This window comes from Homalodisca vitripennis, chromosome 5, assembly GCF_021130785.1.
Source record: "Homalodisca vitripennis isolate AUS2020 chromosome 5, UT_GWSS_2.1, whole genome shotgun sequence".
NCBI classification, from domain to species: Eukaryota; Metazoa; Arthropoda; class Insecta; order Hemiptera; family Cicadellidae; genus Homalodisca; species Homalodisca vitripennis.
Window position 1 is genome coordinate 101,498,122 of NC_060211.1, and position 20,342 is coordinate 101,518,463.

Genomic DNA, 20,342 nt, shown 5'->3' on the forward strand with positions numbered 1-20,342 from the left:
ACTGCAGAATACCGAAGACGATTTCCTAATCGCAGAGTTCCAAACCCAAAAACGATCAGTGGATCATTTCGTACCCTAAGAGTAACAGGTAAACTTCCTAGTATTAATAATTATCGGGATCGCCCTGCCCAGAATAATGTAGATATGGAAGAGGCTATAATCATGGCTACTGAACGCAGTCCTGGTGTCAGTACACGGCGTCTTTCTAGGCGATTCGCAGTGTCTCAGTCTGAAGTATGGAGAACTTTGCGCAAAAATAGCATGTTCCCTTACCATAAACAACAAGTTCAAAGTATTCAACCAACAGATCCTCCTCTTCGATTGGAATTTTGCAACTGGTTAATTAGAAACCGTCAACATCATACAACCATTTTATTCACTGATGAAGCTCAATTTACCCGAGATGGCGTCAACAACCTTCACAATGAACACACTTGGGCAGAGGGAAATCCACATAGTACAATCGTGCGCAAACTTTCAACACAGATTTAGTGTAAATGTATGGTGTGTGGACTCATTCATGATCGATTAATAGGACCATTCATTCTCCGAGGACATCTAAATTCCCGCATGTACCTAGAATTCCTTACAGAACAACTACCACTATTATTAGAAGATGTTCCATTAGCAGCAAGGTGCAATATTATTTATCAACATGATGGTGCCCCTGCCCACTTTTCCCATAATGTAACAATGCACTTAAACGAGCAGTTTCCCGGGCGATGGATTGGTCGCGGTGGACCACACACTTGGCCACCAAGATCACCAGATCTAACTCCATTAGATTTCTGTATATGGGGTTGGATGAAGAACCTGTGTACCAAAGGAAAAAGTAAATACACGTGAAGAGTTAATAAATCGAATTGAAGATGCCGCCGCACAAATAAAAAACAATCGTGCAGCGTTTGCGGAGGATAACTCGATCAATCAGAAAGCGAGCTGCTAAGTGTATTGAAGTACAAGGACTGATTTTTGAACACCTGTTATGAAAGTGGTACATAGTATTATAAGCTTTAGATGAAAAACAATAATTTATTTAAAACTTAATTTAAATTGCATCCTAATAAATCTTATGTGTAGGCTACTCTATGTCATTAAAATGCGGTTTTCCTTTGCTTTGGAATTTCTTGCTTGGTAGAATGTTTGTTGTAAAAATTAAATTCCAGAAACTAATTACTTCACTGTTAATAGCCGTGTGGCACATAATTTTATTCAGAATTAAATTTTCTGCAAGTTTCTTTGTAAAAATGTGGGTCTTCAATGCCTATTTAACAAAATAATTGTCCGTTAAACCTTAAAAAAAGTGTTTTCAAAATAATTTTATTTCTGTTTTTTGTAGTATAACAAAAAAACTAAATGAGATACAGCTATGAGATGAACTTTATTCAATTTCTCATCTAAAAATCCGTTAGAAAAAGTTGCATTCGCCTATAAATATCTCTTCATAAACACGCGGGCAAATCATCATTTGACCTCCTGCACACAATTTTTTGGTGAAATCTTCAATTGGCCATAACCCAGTAAGGAAGCATTTTCCTGGGACCCATGTTTATATGAACTTTTTTCTTTATTTTTTATAGTACAAATCAGCTCAGAAAGTGCCGGTAACACTAACCGAATCACCCTGTATATATATATATATTTAACAGCAGGAATTTTCATTATTAATGTTTATTTTTGGTTACTTTTTCCAAATAGTAAATTTTATACCTGCCCACCTCTCAGTACATTTGGACTGATTAGCACGAACAGTTCTAGTCTCAATGTGCTATAATGTTCTACTGTATACCTCTCAGTATAATTGAGTTTATCACTGTAATAGGACTAATACAAGCAACCATATTACTGACCCTCTTCTCAATCTCCCAGGGCTTGGTGATAGCGGCCAGATCACACACTGTCATTGTCATCCCCCGCAGCAGCTCCCGGTGATCTTCCCGGAGCCAATTGTAGGACTTTCCTGAAATCAGCGTCAGGAAAGCACCTCGTTTCCTGCAAGGTTTACATTATTTAGACGTTTGATTAACCATTTCCTCCTTATATTTATGAAATGCTCAATTAATTGGATGAAACTATACAATATAATATAATGTGAAAAGAAATGTAGTTTCCCTTTATAATCTATGAAATATAACAAACATTTAACAAATCAATCTCGAAGAAGTATAAGCTTGTAGGTACTTTACTTGTTTAAACATTTGCATTTCTGATCAATCATGAAACACTTGCATATTAACCTAATCTTATTTAATAAATTTAAATCTTAACTTTTACTGAATTAGAAGACGTTTGGATATAATAAGAAAATATCGTTTGAAATGGTTTCATTTAATCTATTTATTTATTTATATTATAGATTCTTGTTAGACCAAAAATATCGTTAGTAAATATTGTTACAAGAAAATTAAATACAGTATATTTGTTTTAACTTGTAGTTCTCAGCTTTAATTCAAAGAGAAGTAAACCGTTTTATATCTGACACTATTACATCTGACTCAAATCACTGTTTACTACACGAAAACCACTTAAACCAATTATTTGCTTTTTTAAACTCAATTGTGCTAGGATTTCAACTAACCTAAAATACACTGCGAGGTCGGTGGACAAAATAGCATCTTCCAGCACCTTGATGACTCGAGCGTAGTCATCCGGCGACAAGTTGGCCAGTATTTGATTGCCCTATAGAACATGAGTAAAAGTATTATAATTTTGTAAACAATAAAACCAAATAAAATCATGAGCATGAAATCTAAAGACACAAAACCTGTGATTGACTCTGTAATACTGAGGTGTAAATCATACACACCTGACTGTTGAGAATCATAAGGCACTGGTCGAAGTGGTGGTGTTCCATAGTTGACGTGGAGTAGAGTTGGGCCAAGGGCGAAGAGGCTCTGCACAAAATTTGGTCAATTAATTATGTACTTAACCTTGTAAAAATCAATTATCTGATTAATCTGAATAGGAAATTTAAACGTAATTAAATACTTTAATAATTAAATTTGTGTAATGTATATACTATTTGTACCAATAAAAATCATGAGTACAACTCACTTGATCTGGAATGAGTTGTTGGTCCCTCTGTGGTCAAGGTCGTGGCAGAGACAGGCTATGATGAGAGCCATACACTCTATTTCTCCAAATATTTTCCACCACTGAGTAGCCTGCAACAGAATAGCAAACATGACCAAAAATCTAGAAAAATGTCATAAATTTAACCTTGGGAATGCCATATACTATTTAATGTAACTTAGTACAACAATATAACTTGATTGGAACATTCGTTTGGTTCTGAACAGTCAATATATGAGAGTTTTATATAAGTTTTATTTCTCTTTGGCAATAAACTGTGATTGTGACAATATCTTTAACAAATAAATAATTTATCCTTCGAATGTAGTGTGGTTTATGCAAAGAGTTTTATTACTTTCATTACTCTATTTTTTTGGATAACTCGACCATAACTGATTTTTCCTAAGTGAAAATAGAGTGCTAAGTAATAAGTAATAAGAGTTTATTAGTATGGCTGTTACCAAATTATTAAGGTTTGTAAGAACATTATTTACATTCTTTAGCAAGCCTATTACTGTTTAAGTGACATTTTATATGAAACGATACTAGTAAAGATATAAAGAAAATATTGTTAATGATGACAACGACTAGACGAGAGTGTCTGTTATTCATATTTTAATAGCAACAGGTCTAGGAAATATGTAGGAAGACTTTATTTATTTAGTTGCTTTATTATAGACCTGTGTATTTCAATTTATATTGTGTAACATAAGTATTCTACTCTACAAGTCGTTAAAAGAACCAAAACAAAAAACTGAATACATATTTTATGATTCATTTCTCAAAGTCCTGTATTTAAAAAAATAAAATTTACTCTCAGTACCACTACACAATTATAATCATTTTTATATGGTATAAATATATTGTATTTTTGAGTTATTCAAGTTTGTTCACATGCTGTGATCCAATAATCTAAAATATATTAAATACATATAAATTAGGTTAAACTTGAATTTTTATAAAAAAATGTGTAGTTTTTATACAAATTTGTAACAATTTTATTATTTTTAAGTGAGATTATATCAGTTACTTTTTTATCAAATAAAAAGAAATTTGAAACATACAACTGAAAATAGGCTGTTGCACTTAAAGGGTTGAAAATTAAAATATGCATATTTTACTCAACATATACACAGTACATGCAACAAAATAATATTGCGTTCATTTTTGTTTAAGCTTTTTATATAAACAAAATATTGGTTTATCTTTTTTAATACTTACGAAATGCAGTCACCTCATTTATATTTTTCATAATAGCAATAATTACAGATACCTAATGGATTTTACTGACAAGTACATACTGTGATGATAGAAAACATCATCTGCGCCACATTGAAGGCATGTCTCCAGTTGTGGTATGTGACGTTGCGGTAATTCTTCTTCACACTGAGGAGCCAGCGACATAACACCTCATAGTCTATATGGAACCTCTCCACTATATCTAGGTCTAGGAACATTCGTAAACAGGCCTGTAACCCAACACAATGTGGTGTTATTTCAAGCCTAACATTTAACATTTGTAAGATATGATCATAGCTGTAACCTAAGATGTATTACATGCAGTAACACTGATCAATGTAGCTTAATCAATATTCTAAATCAACTTGAGACCAAGATACATGAATTTTGTGAGTATCGATAAATGTACATGCTAACTCCTTGTAAGTATATAGATAATTGTATTAAATCAAAACAGATTATGTAATTAAGTAATGCTCAGCACTATTGGTTACAAAAAAGAAAAGTCTTTCAGAATATTCATTTGAATAATCAGTTTGGAGAGATTAATAGAATAACAAAATTTTACATGTATTTTATATTTTGATTTATTTAAATTGTGTGGCAAATATTATACATTAGTATACTCTAGTTCCAGAATTGTCAAATGATCTGTTTGCTGAATAATATATTGCAAAACCTCTTTTGCCATATATTACTTCTTTAATGGATTTCATGTAATGTATTATGGAAGATACAAAATTTAAAAATTTGTTATTCACCATGAATTAGAGTAGTCATAAAGTTTATTTTAAAACCAGTATCACCTGGAATAGTTATATTATAAATCAAAACTATATATATGAATGATTTTTGTTGTTGGTAAGTACGCGTTAAAGACAAAAAACCCAACATTATCAACAACATTAACATACAATTTAATTTACAGTTTTCCAGGTTTTTTTCCAGAAATATTGATACATATCCACAATCCAGCTGCAGTAGTAATGATACTTGTGTTTTAAATAAATCTTATAATAACCCTTCAATGTGAGAAAAATAGTTAAATATTCTAAAATGGTTTTAGTTTAAACCTATATGACATACTAAGTTTTGTGTGTCTCTAAAGAAGTAATAGCTCCTGAAACGTGTCACATAAAATTTATCACAGAATTTCTGCATAAAAGTTGAGATTTGCAATTTCAGATTTAGTGTGTAAAATATCTCTAATTTAAAATATCAAATAGTCTGCAGCTAAACTTCTGATCAAAGTGAGCAACAATAAAATAAAGTATACAAATGACCGAATTCCTCCATAAAACCAAGAATTTTACTTTGTTGTTTATTTCGACTCACTCACTTTTAACGTGTCTTCATCATCCATATGGATGTCATCAAACTTGAAATCATGAAGACTGAAGTTCTGTGCAGCCGGTACTCTTAAACACTGAAACAAAAATTCCTTGGTTATAGAATAATTACCATAACTTTCTGTGTACCAAACATTCATTCATGACTAACCTGTGATTATGTAAGGAGAGGGAGTAATAGTGATTCAAAGCATTCTTATTTTTATTGGTAAAAGCAAAATATTTTCAGCCTCAAAACAAAAATATTAATTCATCAATAATAGAAAGTTCTGTTTCAATCTGAATGAATTTAAAAGGAACCATATCTGTTCATTATTTTAAGTTCTTTATTGCCGATGAATGATTTGAAATGGTAATAAGTTTTTGCAAAGTTGACATCATAAATATTTTGGCACATCATGGCATCGTAAAATTTATTGTGGAAAATGTCTGAAAATCTGTTATCTTTCTATCAAGCCCAGACAATTATTGGGCAAGGTCACGATAGATTATTGCCAGGAGCTTTGGAAGATAAATAATCTGGTAATCAAGTTCAGACTAAGATAACACATCTGGCCCAAACAATAAAGATGTGATTTCCAATAATCTTTCGTCTTTGCTTCTTCTTTATCTCACCTTCTACTGTTAATGGTTTATAGATTAATAATTTTCACATATATTTCTTTAGTAAATTCTAGCAATGTTCTTTCACAGTTTATTTTCTATCTGAACTTATAAATTAATAGTACAATGTTCCAGAGTAGAGTAAAATAGAAATTAGAAACATTTTTATATTTATAGACATTCAACAAAATGACATAGATCACTCAGTGATGGTAAGACATGGATCATAGCAGCAATGTAAGTTTTAAATTATTAACTTGTAAATATATGAAGTATTTTGAAGCTTTTTTATCTGAGTAATTAGTTGCTTAATATTTTTGTTGGTTCCATTAATATTAAATTATCGTGTTGTACTACATAATTTAATTATTTCATTCTGTTTCCCGTATACAACAAGAGGCCCTAAACAGGCTTTGCCGAATAAAGATTTATTATTACGGTAGACAGTTGGTAGTTAGTTACGTGGCCTCCAGTTGTTCGGGACCTACATATTATCCACTTTGGTTCTGTATCATTATAAAATTATATAAATTAGGATGGAATGAATAAGTGCTCCACAATGTTATTGATTGGGCTTATTGCGATGTATTTGACATGGCGAGTAAACGTAAAACACACAACTATATAATTCTGTATATATTTGCTAAACGTGTTCTTATATGTTTCAAAAATTTATAAACAATAATTGTACATGAGGTTTTTTGATTAAAAAGATTTTAACATGCATCAACTCAAGACGGAGCGTGGGTTAACTAACTTTCGGATCATCCAACTTGCCATCCACTACATTAAATCGAATATAAGGGGACTAGTGTTTTATTAAATTCATAAGGTTTATAATAATTTAGTAAACAGTTAAAAAAAATTCTTATTTCCAGATTATTATTTATTTATAGAAATTATTTCTATATAAATTTCTATTAAAATATAAATATATTTATTTATATAGAAATTATATATTTATCCAAATCAAATAAAAATTTCCAAGAGACTTTAATGTTTGTATACAACATAATTATTTAGGAGGTTGGTGAATGTCTGTAACTAAGAATAGTAACTAACAGTGAGCTACTCACCCTAAGCCGCTGTGCATCCTCTAGGTTGGCTGAAGCATGGTAACTCAGTACATCCAGGGTGACACTTTGCTTGGCCATAGCAATTACAGCTTTCTCGTACCTGCATACATATGCACTCTTTACAGACATTCAATTTTGTCTTGGTAGACTAGCTAGAATACTATAATATTTTCCACAATCATAAAAAATAATATTTATTGTACTAAAAACACAACTATTGGCAGTTGAGGCCTCATCCTCATGCTGGGTACATACGTTTATATTTTGCAGGCTTAAAATATTACCCCACTAGTACAGAAAGTAAAGAATTATTTCAAGTACGCAAAGAAATTAATTAAAACATGTGTTGAATATGCTTTTGTTATATAGAAAAAAATCAATCTGACGTAGTGAACGACCATTAATATGTTCACTGCAGGTGTACCAGAGACACGGCATACCAGACATTTTAGTGCATGTGTGTGTTTTCCCAATGAGCCAATCTATAATATTTTCATCCACTGGTCATTGTTTATTTGTATAGCCTATACCAAAAAGTTTGAAAGACATGGTGTACGATCTTAGTACTTTGAAAACACAAGATGAATTGTACAAAATAATGACAATGAAAGTCATATTGACAAATTCCACAATCTAAAAATCTCCAGTAACATCACATGGGAAATAGTACAAATATTGTAATAATGTTACATTTATCTCTGATTATGTTACATTCAACCATTTATCTCTCATTATTTATCACTAAACATTATATATTTTTCATAACTGTACACATTAACTACATTTACAAAACAATGAAAAATTACATAATTTACCAGTAAGTCTGTTAACTGACTATTCACAGAGCTGGTAAGACTACACTTTATCTTAATAGTGATAAATTTAGTGTCCAAGCAGAGGAAAGATGAAAATGGAGGATATAGTTGGTTTGGCAAAATTGCATATTGAATGGCCAAGAGAGTAAGTAGGATATACATACAATTATTATTAGTACTAATAATTCCTAATACCTAGTTTAAATAATAATATTGCATGGCTTTCACTACTTACATATGTGTGTTGTGAATTCCCATACCACAAAAAATAGCGAAAGCTTCGACAAAATTTTCATCATTTTTTGTGAACGGCAAGTCATCAAACTTATTTATGAGCTGTAACACAAAATTAACAAAATTAGAAACTTATAATCAAAAATAACTTAATTTAAATGTTTAAACAAAAATTATTGAATACAACACAACAATTTCAGACTACTGATTAACATTTATTTATTAACTAAACTACGTTATTAGTGTTTTTAAAAGTAGTTTATTAATTTACTTTAACGCGTTTGTGAAATTTAAAATTAAGCATATGTGGCAAACATTTCAGTAACTTAAGAGTGAAAAGAATAAGATTTTCACAGTAATAGTACTTATACAAAATTAAAACAAGTTAGAAACGTTTAGAAACAAAATTAATGCCAATAGACAGGCTGAACAGTCATCGTATTTCTATGTCCTGTCATGATATAGACCATATTTGGTCAACTGACCAAGTTCAACTTGCCTGTATCACCTCCTATGATCTGGCCAGAGGAGTTTTTGATGGGCATGCAGAGAATGGACTTGTGGCGGAACCCTGTGCCATCGTCCACTGAAGGGTCAAACCTCTCATCCTCGTATGCGTTTGGAATGTTTACAGTCTGGAACACCACCATTTCAGCATTACATTACATACAGATTGAGATAATATAAGAAAAGTTATATTTGTACTTTATTATTTGTTAGAAACATTAAATGTTTGAACATGCACAGGTTTATTTTAAGCTATAACATCAAAAATGGGATCACAGACCCTGGATCCACAACAATGATGTTGAACCCAAATGATGTTCTATTGCTATGCTATTAGAGAAAAAGCAAGCAGGTCAGACCTCTACATACCTCACCTGTAGTAGCCACGTAGCCAGTGATGCCGACGTTGATTGGAAACCTGCTCTCAAACGGGCTACAACAAAAGATACACATGCATTACAATCTTGTATCTCACACGTACTTGTTCAACACTGTATTATGGGCTAATTTCAAATATTCACTGTTTAGTGAATAAACCACATTCTTCTTTGCAGTTAACCTGACACTTATTTAACTCTTTCTAGTGCTATGGCTTAACTAAGTCAATATATACAGTAAATGTCAATCAATGCGGGTACATTGCAATTTGCAAAAAGCTATTTGTATTTCATTGATATTGTATACAGTTATTTTAGCTGTCTAACCAAAAGCATTTAATAAATGTTTCAAACTATTGATTCATAGAAGATTTAAATTTTTCTTCTTTCTTTGTGGTCTATGAATCATTTTATAACTATGACATAGTTTAATTTTTTTCAACTAACATATTATAGCCTGGATGCAAAGGGCTGAAATGTAAGTAATTCTTCTGTTTTAGGCTTTTTGAAAGGTTTTTAAAATAAATTTAAAGTTTGTATTATGATTTTAAAATAAATTTATATTGTCTAGCATATTTACTTATGAGACAACACAAAGACCTGTTAGGTGAGATAAATGACACTATACAGTATAAGTTAACCCTGGAAATGCTGAAGACACATTCACATTTTCCCATGTACCACTATATACATACTACTGTTATTCTGACAATCAGCTAGTCTTTAAAAAGGTGCAATCAATTTTAAGTTTGCTTCCCTGACTACAGAAAAGTAATATTTCTTTTATCACACCTTGTGCCTTGTGAAATTACAATCACTTAAGGTAGGCAGTTTAGACTGTTTTTTGTTGATATCCAAATAAAAATAGTTGAAAATAACAACTTGAAACTTTTACAAAATGTACATGAGGTACATAGCTTCAGAGACTGACATTTATATAAAACCAACATTTAATTAAAACAACAGATTTTAAAATACACAGCATAATGATGTTATTAGTCTTACTTCATGGTGAGGTCATGAATGTGATATTCAATAAAAATGTATTAGAGTAATATGAGACGTGTTTCTTAGGTAAGCACCATTTCATATACATAAAAAAGCAAGTAAGTATTCTGTTACAGCTTTATGTTTATACGAAAGCCACACGTCTAAATAATTGTCATCACTATTAAGGTACTTATTGTATTAAAAAACGACCATTCGTATACTGTCATCATTGAAATTTGCTGCCTGATTTAACAGCAACTACAATAGAATGGATTAATGTTATTGTCTTCATTGCAGTGCTGACTTTCAATATGCTTCTTCAGTTGCAAAATCTTGTGCTTGTCATTGGAATAAATTATTATCAAATTATTCCCAGCCAAACATGGTGATAAGTTTATGAATTCATTTTGCTGCTTGTAAACAAACATTGTCATGTTTTAACATTAAATTTTAAAAATATCTTAAAACATACATTTATTTTTCATTTTATTATTTATTATCTGCACTAAATCAGTGATAACATTCTTTCGACCATCTTTTAAAGCTCTTACCCATTTGCATGTCAATCCATCACTCATAATTTTTTGTCCATATATTTCACTATTATGGCGAATTTCAACTGCTTTCATGGCCTTAGTTATACAAAAATATATTTCACAGTTACTGGAATTCTCAGTTAATGGAGGCAATGAAAATAAACAGATGTAAACATAACTGATTTTTTATTGCAATGAATCTGTGACCATGGGGGCAGCAGAATTTAAAATGATATTTACTTAAAAAACACACCTCGTAATAATGTACCCTAGCTAATGGAAACATATTTTAAAATTATGTAACATGTTAATCCTGTATTACGTAGTACAAGTGTAAAATGTTATTACTGATATTGGATGTGCACACATAGTGTTAAAACAGAGTGTTGGGCTAATTAATTCACTATATTTACTTTATCTTGATAATTACCACAATAAATATTGTATGTACTAAACAAAACTCTTATACATGGCTGAAATTAAATTCTGGTTCACACTTAAGTAACTATTTTGTAGTTAAAATTTTGTACTGAATTACAATTGAATTGTATTGCGTAAAATCCAATTATCTGATTGGAACTAAACATTATTTCCGAATATCCCAACAAGATATTACACACACAGGTATGTATAATGTGTGTGGTGATCTCCCACATATCCTTACTAGATAGAGCTAGAGAAACTTGGTATAAAACTAGATACAATTTAACCTTTTCAAATTAACTAAAAAGGTTTAGTCCCAACCAGGTTTTCTAGCTATGTTATCTAAATTCTAGAACTAGAGGTGGCAGAACCATAACCTCCTGAAGTTCTGTGGGTATGGAATACCTCCCAAAAGAAAGTGTGGTGCTGAGACCTTCTCCATGCAATTTGGCATATACTAGGTGTGAAAAGTAATGTTTTTAAGCATTTCTAAGGTGCAAGAAAGAGTTTCCAACACAAACCAAAAGTGCTTATTGTTTCATACAAAGAAACTAGAACACTATTCCAATGCGTTGTGTTTTAAATTGAGTACTGTCTATATTAATAATTCTTTTTTATACCAACATCTTTTTAGTTCTACACCACATGAAGTTACCAAGGATGGAATTATTTTATTCTTTTTATCTATCAAATTAATTTCTATTTGCCAATTTGGTTGCTAACTGTAAATTGAATAAATATGCAATTGAGGAGGAGGGGATTCCCCTCTCATTAAACTCTTATATATGTACCAGTCCTATCCTACTAAAACCCATCCTTACAACTATTGATAATATTTATTCCAATTATATGAATTTTTTATCATGATGGGAACTATTACTTATTTGTTAGTTATATCCGCTATACTAAAAATTGAACATAAATATTTTTAGATCAGTTAATATAGAGTGAACAGCTAACAGCTAAGAATGGCAGAAAGTTATTCGCTCTACCAAACTATTTATACTTTTACACACTTTTAACATAACTGCTTTCTTATCTAACCTCACAACCACTTACATTTTTATAAATTAATTAAGTTTTCCTGACATGATTGATGTGCCTGCTAAGCCATGATAAAGTAGGAAGTGAGCAAAAGTGAAAATAATTACTTGAAATAATTACTCTGTAATCTACATCCAGCACACAACATGTATCTAAAGTAAACTAATACTAGAGGATTGGCAAACGAGGTTCACACTTTAGAGGACAGAGTAATAATTTAGTCCATAATAATTATTACCAACTAAGAAATAAAATTATTCAAACAAAGACAAATAGAAAATTAATCTACAGGAAAAAATTAGTTTGATAGAAAAAACAAGTACCTGAATTTCTCTCTGTTAATGCCTTAAAAAGTTAAAAATTGTGCATGACAATATATTAGCTAGAAACAAAACATTTTGTTATTACTATTTTTATGATTATGAAAAAAGAAATGATACCGTTTGTATTGAAAATCAATAGGAAAACAATCTTTCAGACTCTTATGACATTAAACTTAACATGTGTTAAGGACCTAGCAGATTCCGACATAATGACTCTTGATGAAATAAAAGTATGTAACTTGTTGTTTTTTGTAATAAACTATTGTTAGGTGTCAATTCAAAATCAATTAAATTGTGTATTTAATCTTACAAGACATTTATGCCACCAAAATGTTTTACAAGATTATTACAAGATATGTTAGTGGAACAACTGAACACCAATAAAGCATGAACAGTTTGACATTTACATGAAAGATTCGTATCATTTTGTTAGGTTTAAGAAAGAAAACACTGGGTTTAATAAATTACATATTATGTTGTAGCTTTGTTTGCTCTTCACTATCATCCGCTTCAAAGTCAATTAGGTTAACGAAAGCAAACACTGGTTTTAATGGATTACATTTTATGTTGTCACCTTGTTCGCTTGTCACTATCATTCCCTTCGAGGTCAGTTAGGTTTGTTTTGTTAGTTTAAAGAAAGAAAACACTTGGTTTAATGGATTAAATTTTATGTTGTCACCTTGTTCGTTTGTCACGATCATCCCCTTCGAGGTCAGTTAGGTTTGTTTTGTTAGGTTAAAGAAAGAAAACACTGGGTTTAATGGATTACATTTTATGTTGTCACCTTGTTCGCTCGTCACTATCATCCCCTTCGAGGTCAGTGGCTTCAAAGTCGAAGACTCGTGAAAAGCTGCTGCCTTGAGATGCCTTATGCAACAGCAACACCTGGAAAATTTGCAGTGTTAATTACACAAAGAGCTCAGAAAACAAAACAAAAAAATCAATGCTAATCTTTTTAGACCTCAAAAAAGCCTTTGACTCTGTTGATAGAAATAAGTTAATAAATAAATTAGAACAATTAGGCGTTAGGGGCATCGCCCTTACTTGGTTCCAGAGTTACTTTACCAATAGAAAACAATATGTCTCAATTTGTAATGTTAGTAGCGATGCAATTAATGTAGACTACGGTGTAGTTCAAGGGAGTACACTTGGGCCAATTCTGTTCTTATTATATATAAACAATATTGCCAAGCTAAATTTAAACGGGAAAATAACATTATTTGCCGACCACACACTTATTTTTCTAAAAGGAAATATATGGGCGGATGTGAGACGAGAAGCATTAAGTGATTTAATGTTACTGAAAAAGTGGTTTGATCAGAATGTCCTTTCCTTAAATATAACTAAAACAATATTTATGCCAATCTCTTTGAATCCTCAGTCGGATTATGTCTTAGAAAATCTGATCATACATAATTGTGGAAATCATAGTAACAGTACCTGTAATTGCGAAGCAATCGAAAAAATAAACTCGTATAAATATCTTGGCGTTATTATAGATTTCCGTTTGAAATGGTCAGATCATATTGAATATCTCAAACAAAAGACCCGAAAGTATATCTTTGCCTTTAAGAACCTTAGGGATATTCTTGCTGTTCAAGAAATGAAAATGGTATATTATGCATACGTGCAATCTCTTTTTGCATTTGGGATAATTTCTTGGGGGGCAGCTTATAAATCAAATCTTGATCCTCTGTTTATGGTTCAGAAATCAATTTTGAAAGTAGCTTTTAAAAAATGTCATAGATTTTCAACATCCATTTTATTTCAAGAAACTAAAATTTTTACAATAAGACAACTTTTTATAAAATTTCTTTTAATACACATGTATAAAAATTTAGATGATTTATTTGAAAGAACTCAACACACCCATAACACACGTTATTCTAGATCAACAGGAATTCTACCACTGCAATTAACTAAATCTTATTCAAACACCAACTCATACTATCTAGCTCACGTGCTTTTTATTAATATAAGTAAACAGTTTCCTAATTTTAGTTTTTTCAATGAAATTTCTACAATTATCTTTAAAAGGAAAGTTAACCAGTGGATATTATCATTGTCTATTGAGGAGGCCGAGGCAGTGTTGTCTACGAACTACGGGCGGACAGTTTGACATGTGAACAGCCACCACTCCTATCCCATCATCATTCATTATCACTACCCCATTATAATCTGCGGTAACCCTGCTTATTTACCCTTGTTGCTAATATGTAAATGTTTTTAAAATTAATAATATTCAATTCTTTAAAACAGGTACATATTAAAATTACACGGTTTTTTCCTTTTAATATATTCATTCCAGATTCACGTGTGTATGTGGTATATAATAGTGTATTATTTTGTATTATATTTTATATTCATTTTTTTAATGTATATCCAGTCTGTTATTTCTTCAGGCGTGAGCAACTCGAGTCTGCGCACAGGCATCATAGCTCATGCAGGCTCATTTCCCGAGGACAATGTTTTATACATGATGTTATTTTTATGATGTTTATTTTATGATGATTATTTCTTATGATATTTATTATTTGTTCTCATATCAAACTCCGTTCGGTAATGTAATAAAAATTTTTTAGAAGTTAATTGTAAAGTTTGGATTGTAATATTGTACATATATTTGGGAAATAAAATCAATTCATTCATTCATTCAGCTAGTCAATAAGTTAGAACAAAATTTACTAGTTATTAAACAAGCACACTAAATAGACTTAGGCTTTTATTTGATTTAAGAATAACATCATTGAAAAATAATCTAATTATATTTTTAAATTCAAATAATTTCAATACACAATTGAATTTATATAAAATAAATGTTATTGCGGACTCGGGAATAGATTGAACCTCATTATTAAATAATTCTATTGTTCAGCTCAGTCAGCGTAGTTTCTAATGAAGGACCTTCGAGTTTTTTCTGATAAGAACAATAGTTCCAAAATGCTTGTGGTTTTTCTTGTAAAGTTTACACTTTTGTAATATGTATTGAAATGTTAAGGTACAAAGATGTTGGAAGGTTTTTTCTGAATAACTAATAACAATATTTAAAATACTAAACAATTTTTTGAATGCTTATTAATTTTATCTTTAAAATGGGACACCTCCCATAATTTTACAACTAAAAATAAGGTTGTTAAAGTGCATAAGGTTTAATACTGTTCTTATGGCGCTAAAATCAAAATGGACGTCAGAACAGTCAGCCCTTAATACTCTGAATACTAGAAATAAAGTACTCTGTTCCAGTACATCCATCGTTCAAGGCAGAGTAAACACACATTGCAACGAAAGGGTTAGATGATTGTACATGACACAAGAACAAGAAAATAGACATACCTGAACTCTATGGCACTGGATGAGAGACTGGGTGTGCGTCAGTATCCTGAAGACCATGTGTTCTATCGTGCTCTGCTCCTCGAAGATCATTCGAGCTAGATCTAGCAGGACCTACAGGATATTTAATTAGTGCTTGAGTTAGAAGGTTTTGCTGAAGTATTTAGAAAATAATAGCAGCAAAGCATTGGCTTCTGGATAGTATCTGAATAATCTATTATTTAAGGAGAACAACATGTATAGTTATTATTTTTTAGAGTACAGACATCAAACCAGAATAACAAAGAACCAGATATAAAATCTAAATGTGCAGTTTACATTCCGTATGTCTAGTAAATATAAGAAAGCATGGCTTATATTTACTACTTAGTAATAAATGTCACTCTATGGATAATCTAAGACTAAGAGATATCTACCTACACTATTAATTAAACATATATACAATTATGCATATATAGAAGTGTAATTGTCTCAACTGCAGCCTACCATTTGTTAATTTACAACAATGACTCCATAGGAATCAGACAAATTTATTATCATGAGATACACTTTTTATATCACACAACTATAATTCAATTAATATTTCAACTGAGACTGAAAATCACTAGAGATGACTCAATTACAAAACTTTTAATTCAAACTTCAATTTCAAATCAGAATTTAATTAAATACTAGGATGGCAAGTTTTTGGACATTTGCTGTTAGGCTATTCGTGTAATATTAAATATTGCAATCATTCATCAACAATAATAAACTCTTAACCAAAGAACTAGGGATGATTCAATTACAAAACATCTAAAATCCAATTCCAATTCTAAATCTTATAGTGGTAACAATATTTAAATAGTTACCTGGTTGCGTTTCACCTCCAATTGGCTCTTCTCATACAGTTGGGCGTTTCGCAGCCCAATACCACAGAACTGAAGGTAGCTTGAGAACACTTTCTCATCATTGGCAGTAAAACAAGAATCACCTTGCTTGTTGATAACCTGAACAGACATACTTATTTAACTACCCACACGAAACACAATAGAACTCTAATGTTATTGTACATGATAACAGATAATGGAGGGCTTACTTCTACGCCTTATTCTGCCCATTGCAACGAGCCAAATAAATGTGCATAGATTTTTTAAACAGGAAACTTTATTAACAATAAAGACAACGTTTAATTTTATTTAATTACCTGTGCAACTCCGATTACATCTCCATTGATGTCTTTGATGGGCATACACAGGAGTGTTCTTGTCTTGTATCCTGTTCTTACGTCTATATCATGGTTAAACCTTCCGTCCTAGAAAAAAGAATTCACCATTTACTAATGAACAGAAATATTGCAATCTTTAGGTTAGAAAAACTCTCTTGCAACAATTATTTTGTTAAAACTAAGGCTAACTAAGAATAGAAGAATATTGGCTATTGGTTATGGAAGAATGGAATTTTGATCATAACTGAAGTGGTATTTTGGAATTTTCAATACACTATAAACAATATCAAAATCTCTATTGTTTTATACAAGTTCCTAATTATTTTAAATAAATCTTTTTATATAGTAAGAATGTAAATTTCACTTAGGTAATTTATAGTTTCTAAAACATGTGCATTAAAATGTTTTACAGATGGTATTGTAAATTACATATGGTAAACTTGCAAATGAGTTCCAAAATTTTCTTTAAACAAATTAATCCTCTCCAACATACTTACTGGTTGACTTTATAATCAAATTAAAATATACAAATTTCATCACCAAAAATACTGATTTAGTCTGACCTTATCACCTTGACATGTCATTTATAACAAAGAAAGAAATAGTTTTTTGTTCCTTGATCAAGGAATAATTAGGAAGCATTTAGTTTTTAATAAGAAAATGTTATATGTACTTTTCTGTCACAAAACATTACATGACTAATATCAGATTACAAGAAGGAGCACTATAAATTATTTGAATTTCAAATAAGAGAGGATTTTGAAAAAACCTGAAATTTACAATGGTGTTGTCAAAAATTGTAACCACACAATCTTGAAAGGATAGTGAGATTTTGGACATTTACAATCATTATACATTACAAAAATTATATTACTAGTTTTGAGTATTTAAATCTATCCTTGGAAAACCCCTAATTAGACATAAGTTATGTATTAGGGCTTATTGAAACTTGAAAAGAGCGTAGATTTCAATCCTTGAAATGTAGCAATATACTTTTTGTAACGTATAACGATGGTACATGTTCAAAATACTACTATCCTTTTAAATCATCCATCGTCAATAACAAACTCTCACTATCTTATTTAATTTGCCTTTTTGTTTAATTGGTTATTGACAAGTTAAAATATTAATATACAACATACAACACTATAAAATTAATTATCTATAAAAAAAGTTGAAAACAAAGTTTAAAAAAATGTTTTTCATAGAATTAGCAGTAACGCTGGAAGTGATGGGTGCTCCTCACCTTGTAAGCGTCCGGTATATTGACAGGCTCTCCACTCTCAGCTACGTAGCCCACGATACCGGTGCCCCAGGGTATCCTGATCTCCTCTTTCTTCTCCATCTCCTGTAGGGTGGAGCGAGAACACACGTCAAACAGCTTGGACACCAGGCAGCGTGACTGGCAGCCGAAGCTATTGTGTCGGATGTGTGTGGACGATGTGCTGAACGTGTGAAGAGGCTCCGTTATTGAGCCAGTGTTTGTGGAGCCAATAACAGGTGAGCCGACCACCACCGAGCTGGCGATAGTGACCGGGCAACCTGCAATACCATCACAACCATCAACAATGTTTAGATCAAATAATAATCTAACAAATTACCATTTTACCAAAATATTCATCAACATTCATTTATACTTTAAAAAACAAAAACGAAATATTTTACAAAGTGGAAATGCTCAAATAGAATTCATTAAATAAATAATTACAAATTAAATGTTTCAAATTTTAAACATAATTCAGTAGACTACTGTACATTTGATTGTAAAGAACTCTTGTTCATTTGCCCTTAGAGAATGCCTGGATGAAATTCTCATTTACTGCTCACAGTTGCTAGTTCAAAGTGCTTTCTCTTCAACCCTGTAGTTATAACTGCTATAAGAAATAAAAGCAATTAATTGAATATTGAATTTAGCTCCAGTTCACCTTCCTTTTATTGCAGCGTCTCAGACACTGTATCTAACACTGTCTCAGACTTTACTCCTGGAATCTGGAGTCATGTTCGTCTGAAAAGATCCTTTTGAGCTTCTTCGTCGTCGACTTTCTTTGGATCTCTTCAGACGAACATGACTCCAGATTCCAGGAGTAAAGTCTGAGACAGTTTCAGATACCAGACGCTACAATAAAAGGAAGATGAACTGGAGCTAAACTCAATGTTAAATTGAATCAACAATTCCTACCATAGCTACATCATATGTAGAAAAGCCCATATATGTAGCATTACATGATTCATTTATATTAAACCTAAAGTTTTTATATATCTGGACATTTTCTTGCAGTAAACAGTGCTTTGGACAACCAAAGCATATCTCAGCATCAAAACATTTACTTGCCCAAAACAGGTTTTGTTGGCATTAAAACGTGATGGAATTGGAAACCAAACAATGAGATTTCAAAATCAAGTCTACATAGAAGAATTAAGATGTATGTGATAAAATGGTTACATGTTTGGTAGATAAAACAATTGTATTCAAAACCTCATTTGGGATGCAAGCTCAGCTGAATACTATCACCAAGTCCTCATGGGCTTCTTTTTTCCACCTCAACATATAATACATTGTGTGATTAGTATTTACCGGAGTCCTGGGAAGACCTGGTGGGATGTTCTTCAATGCTCAGGCAGCCGATAGGCCTGATATGATTGTGTGAACTAATACTGGTCTTGCGAGTAGGTGCGGAGGTGGGTCTAGTTGATGGTGGTGGCGGGGCAGTGGCAGGAGTCCTCTCCCCCTGCACTAGGAACAAGGACCCTCTGTCGGCATGAAGTAACGTGCTCACGTTCTGCAGGATCTTGTGGCACAAGGACCTCACATCCAACTCGTTGCATATGTCCTTCACCTGTTCAACAAAATCCAGCAGTTTAAAGTTTATTCAGTAAAAGGCTTGGCTGCTATTGATAAACAAAATTAGTGATTAAGAACAAGGATTCAAGCTCTGAAACCTGGTTACTTCATTAAATAATAAATAAGTATCCTTTTAATACATAACTTTCAGTACGTACTTCAACACTATTTCCCAACCATACATTTTGTTCTAACTACACATCATATGCCCAATAATAACAAGTAATGCAGTAATAGGTTTGCAAAATGTATTTCAATAATTATATTTTTACAAATTCTATGATTTCCAAATTTGTTTTAACTGGTGAATGTACATTATAATATGAAAAAATATAATACAATCTTTAAAAATATGTGCTGCTTTAAAATTCTACT

General features: G+C 31.4%; 1 protein-coding gene across 1 annotated transcript in view; it reads right to left on the reverse strand.

Annotated features, from left to right (window-relative positions):
• LOC124362568 (dual 3',5'-cyclic-AMP and -GMP phosphodiesterase 11-like) overlaps positions 1-20,342 on the reverse strand; it is a 52,044-nt gene that overhangs the window by 8,716 nt on the left and 22,986 nt on the right. Inside the window, exons 4-19 of the mRNA XM_046817190.1 lie at positions 19,701-19,962; positions 18,372-18,667; positions 17,105-17,212; positions 16,770-16,907; positions 15,922-16,032; positions 13,373-13,473; positions 9,265-9,328; positions 8,897-9,023; positions 8,390-8,519; positions 7,340-7,439; positions 5,651-5,737; positions 4,374-4,541; positions 3,055-3,164; positions 2,807-2,894; positions 2,579-2,679; positions 1,851-1,992 (exon numbers count right to left, since the gene is read on the reverse strand). Coding sequence (XP_046673146.1) covers positions 1,851-1,992; positions 2,579-2,679; positions 2,807-2,894; positions 3,055-3,164; positions 4,374-4,541; positions 5,651-5,737; positions 7,340-7,439; positions 8,390-8,519; positions 8,897-9,023; positions 9,265-9,328; positions 13,373-13,473; positions 15,922-16,032; positions 16,770-16,907; positions 17,105-17,212; positions 18,372-18,667; positions 19,701-19,962 — 2,133 coding nt within the window. The remainder of the gene's footprint in view (positions 1-1,850; positions 1,993-2,578; positions 2,680-2,806; positions 2,895-3,054; positions 3,165-4,373; positions 4,542-5,650; positions 5,738-7,339; positions 7,440-8,389; positions 8,520-8,896; positions 9,024-9,264; positions 9,329-13,372; positions 13,474-15,921; positions 16,033-16,769; positions 16,908-17,104; positions 17,213-18,371; positions 18,668-19,700; positions 19,963-20,342) is intronic.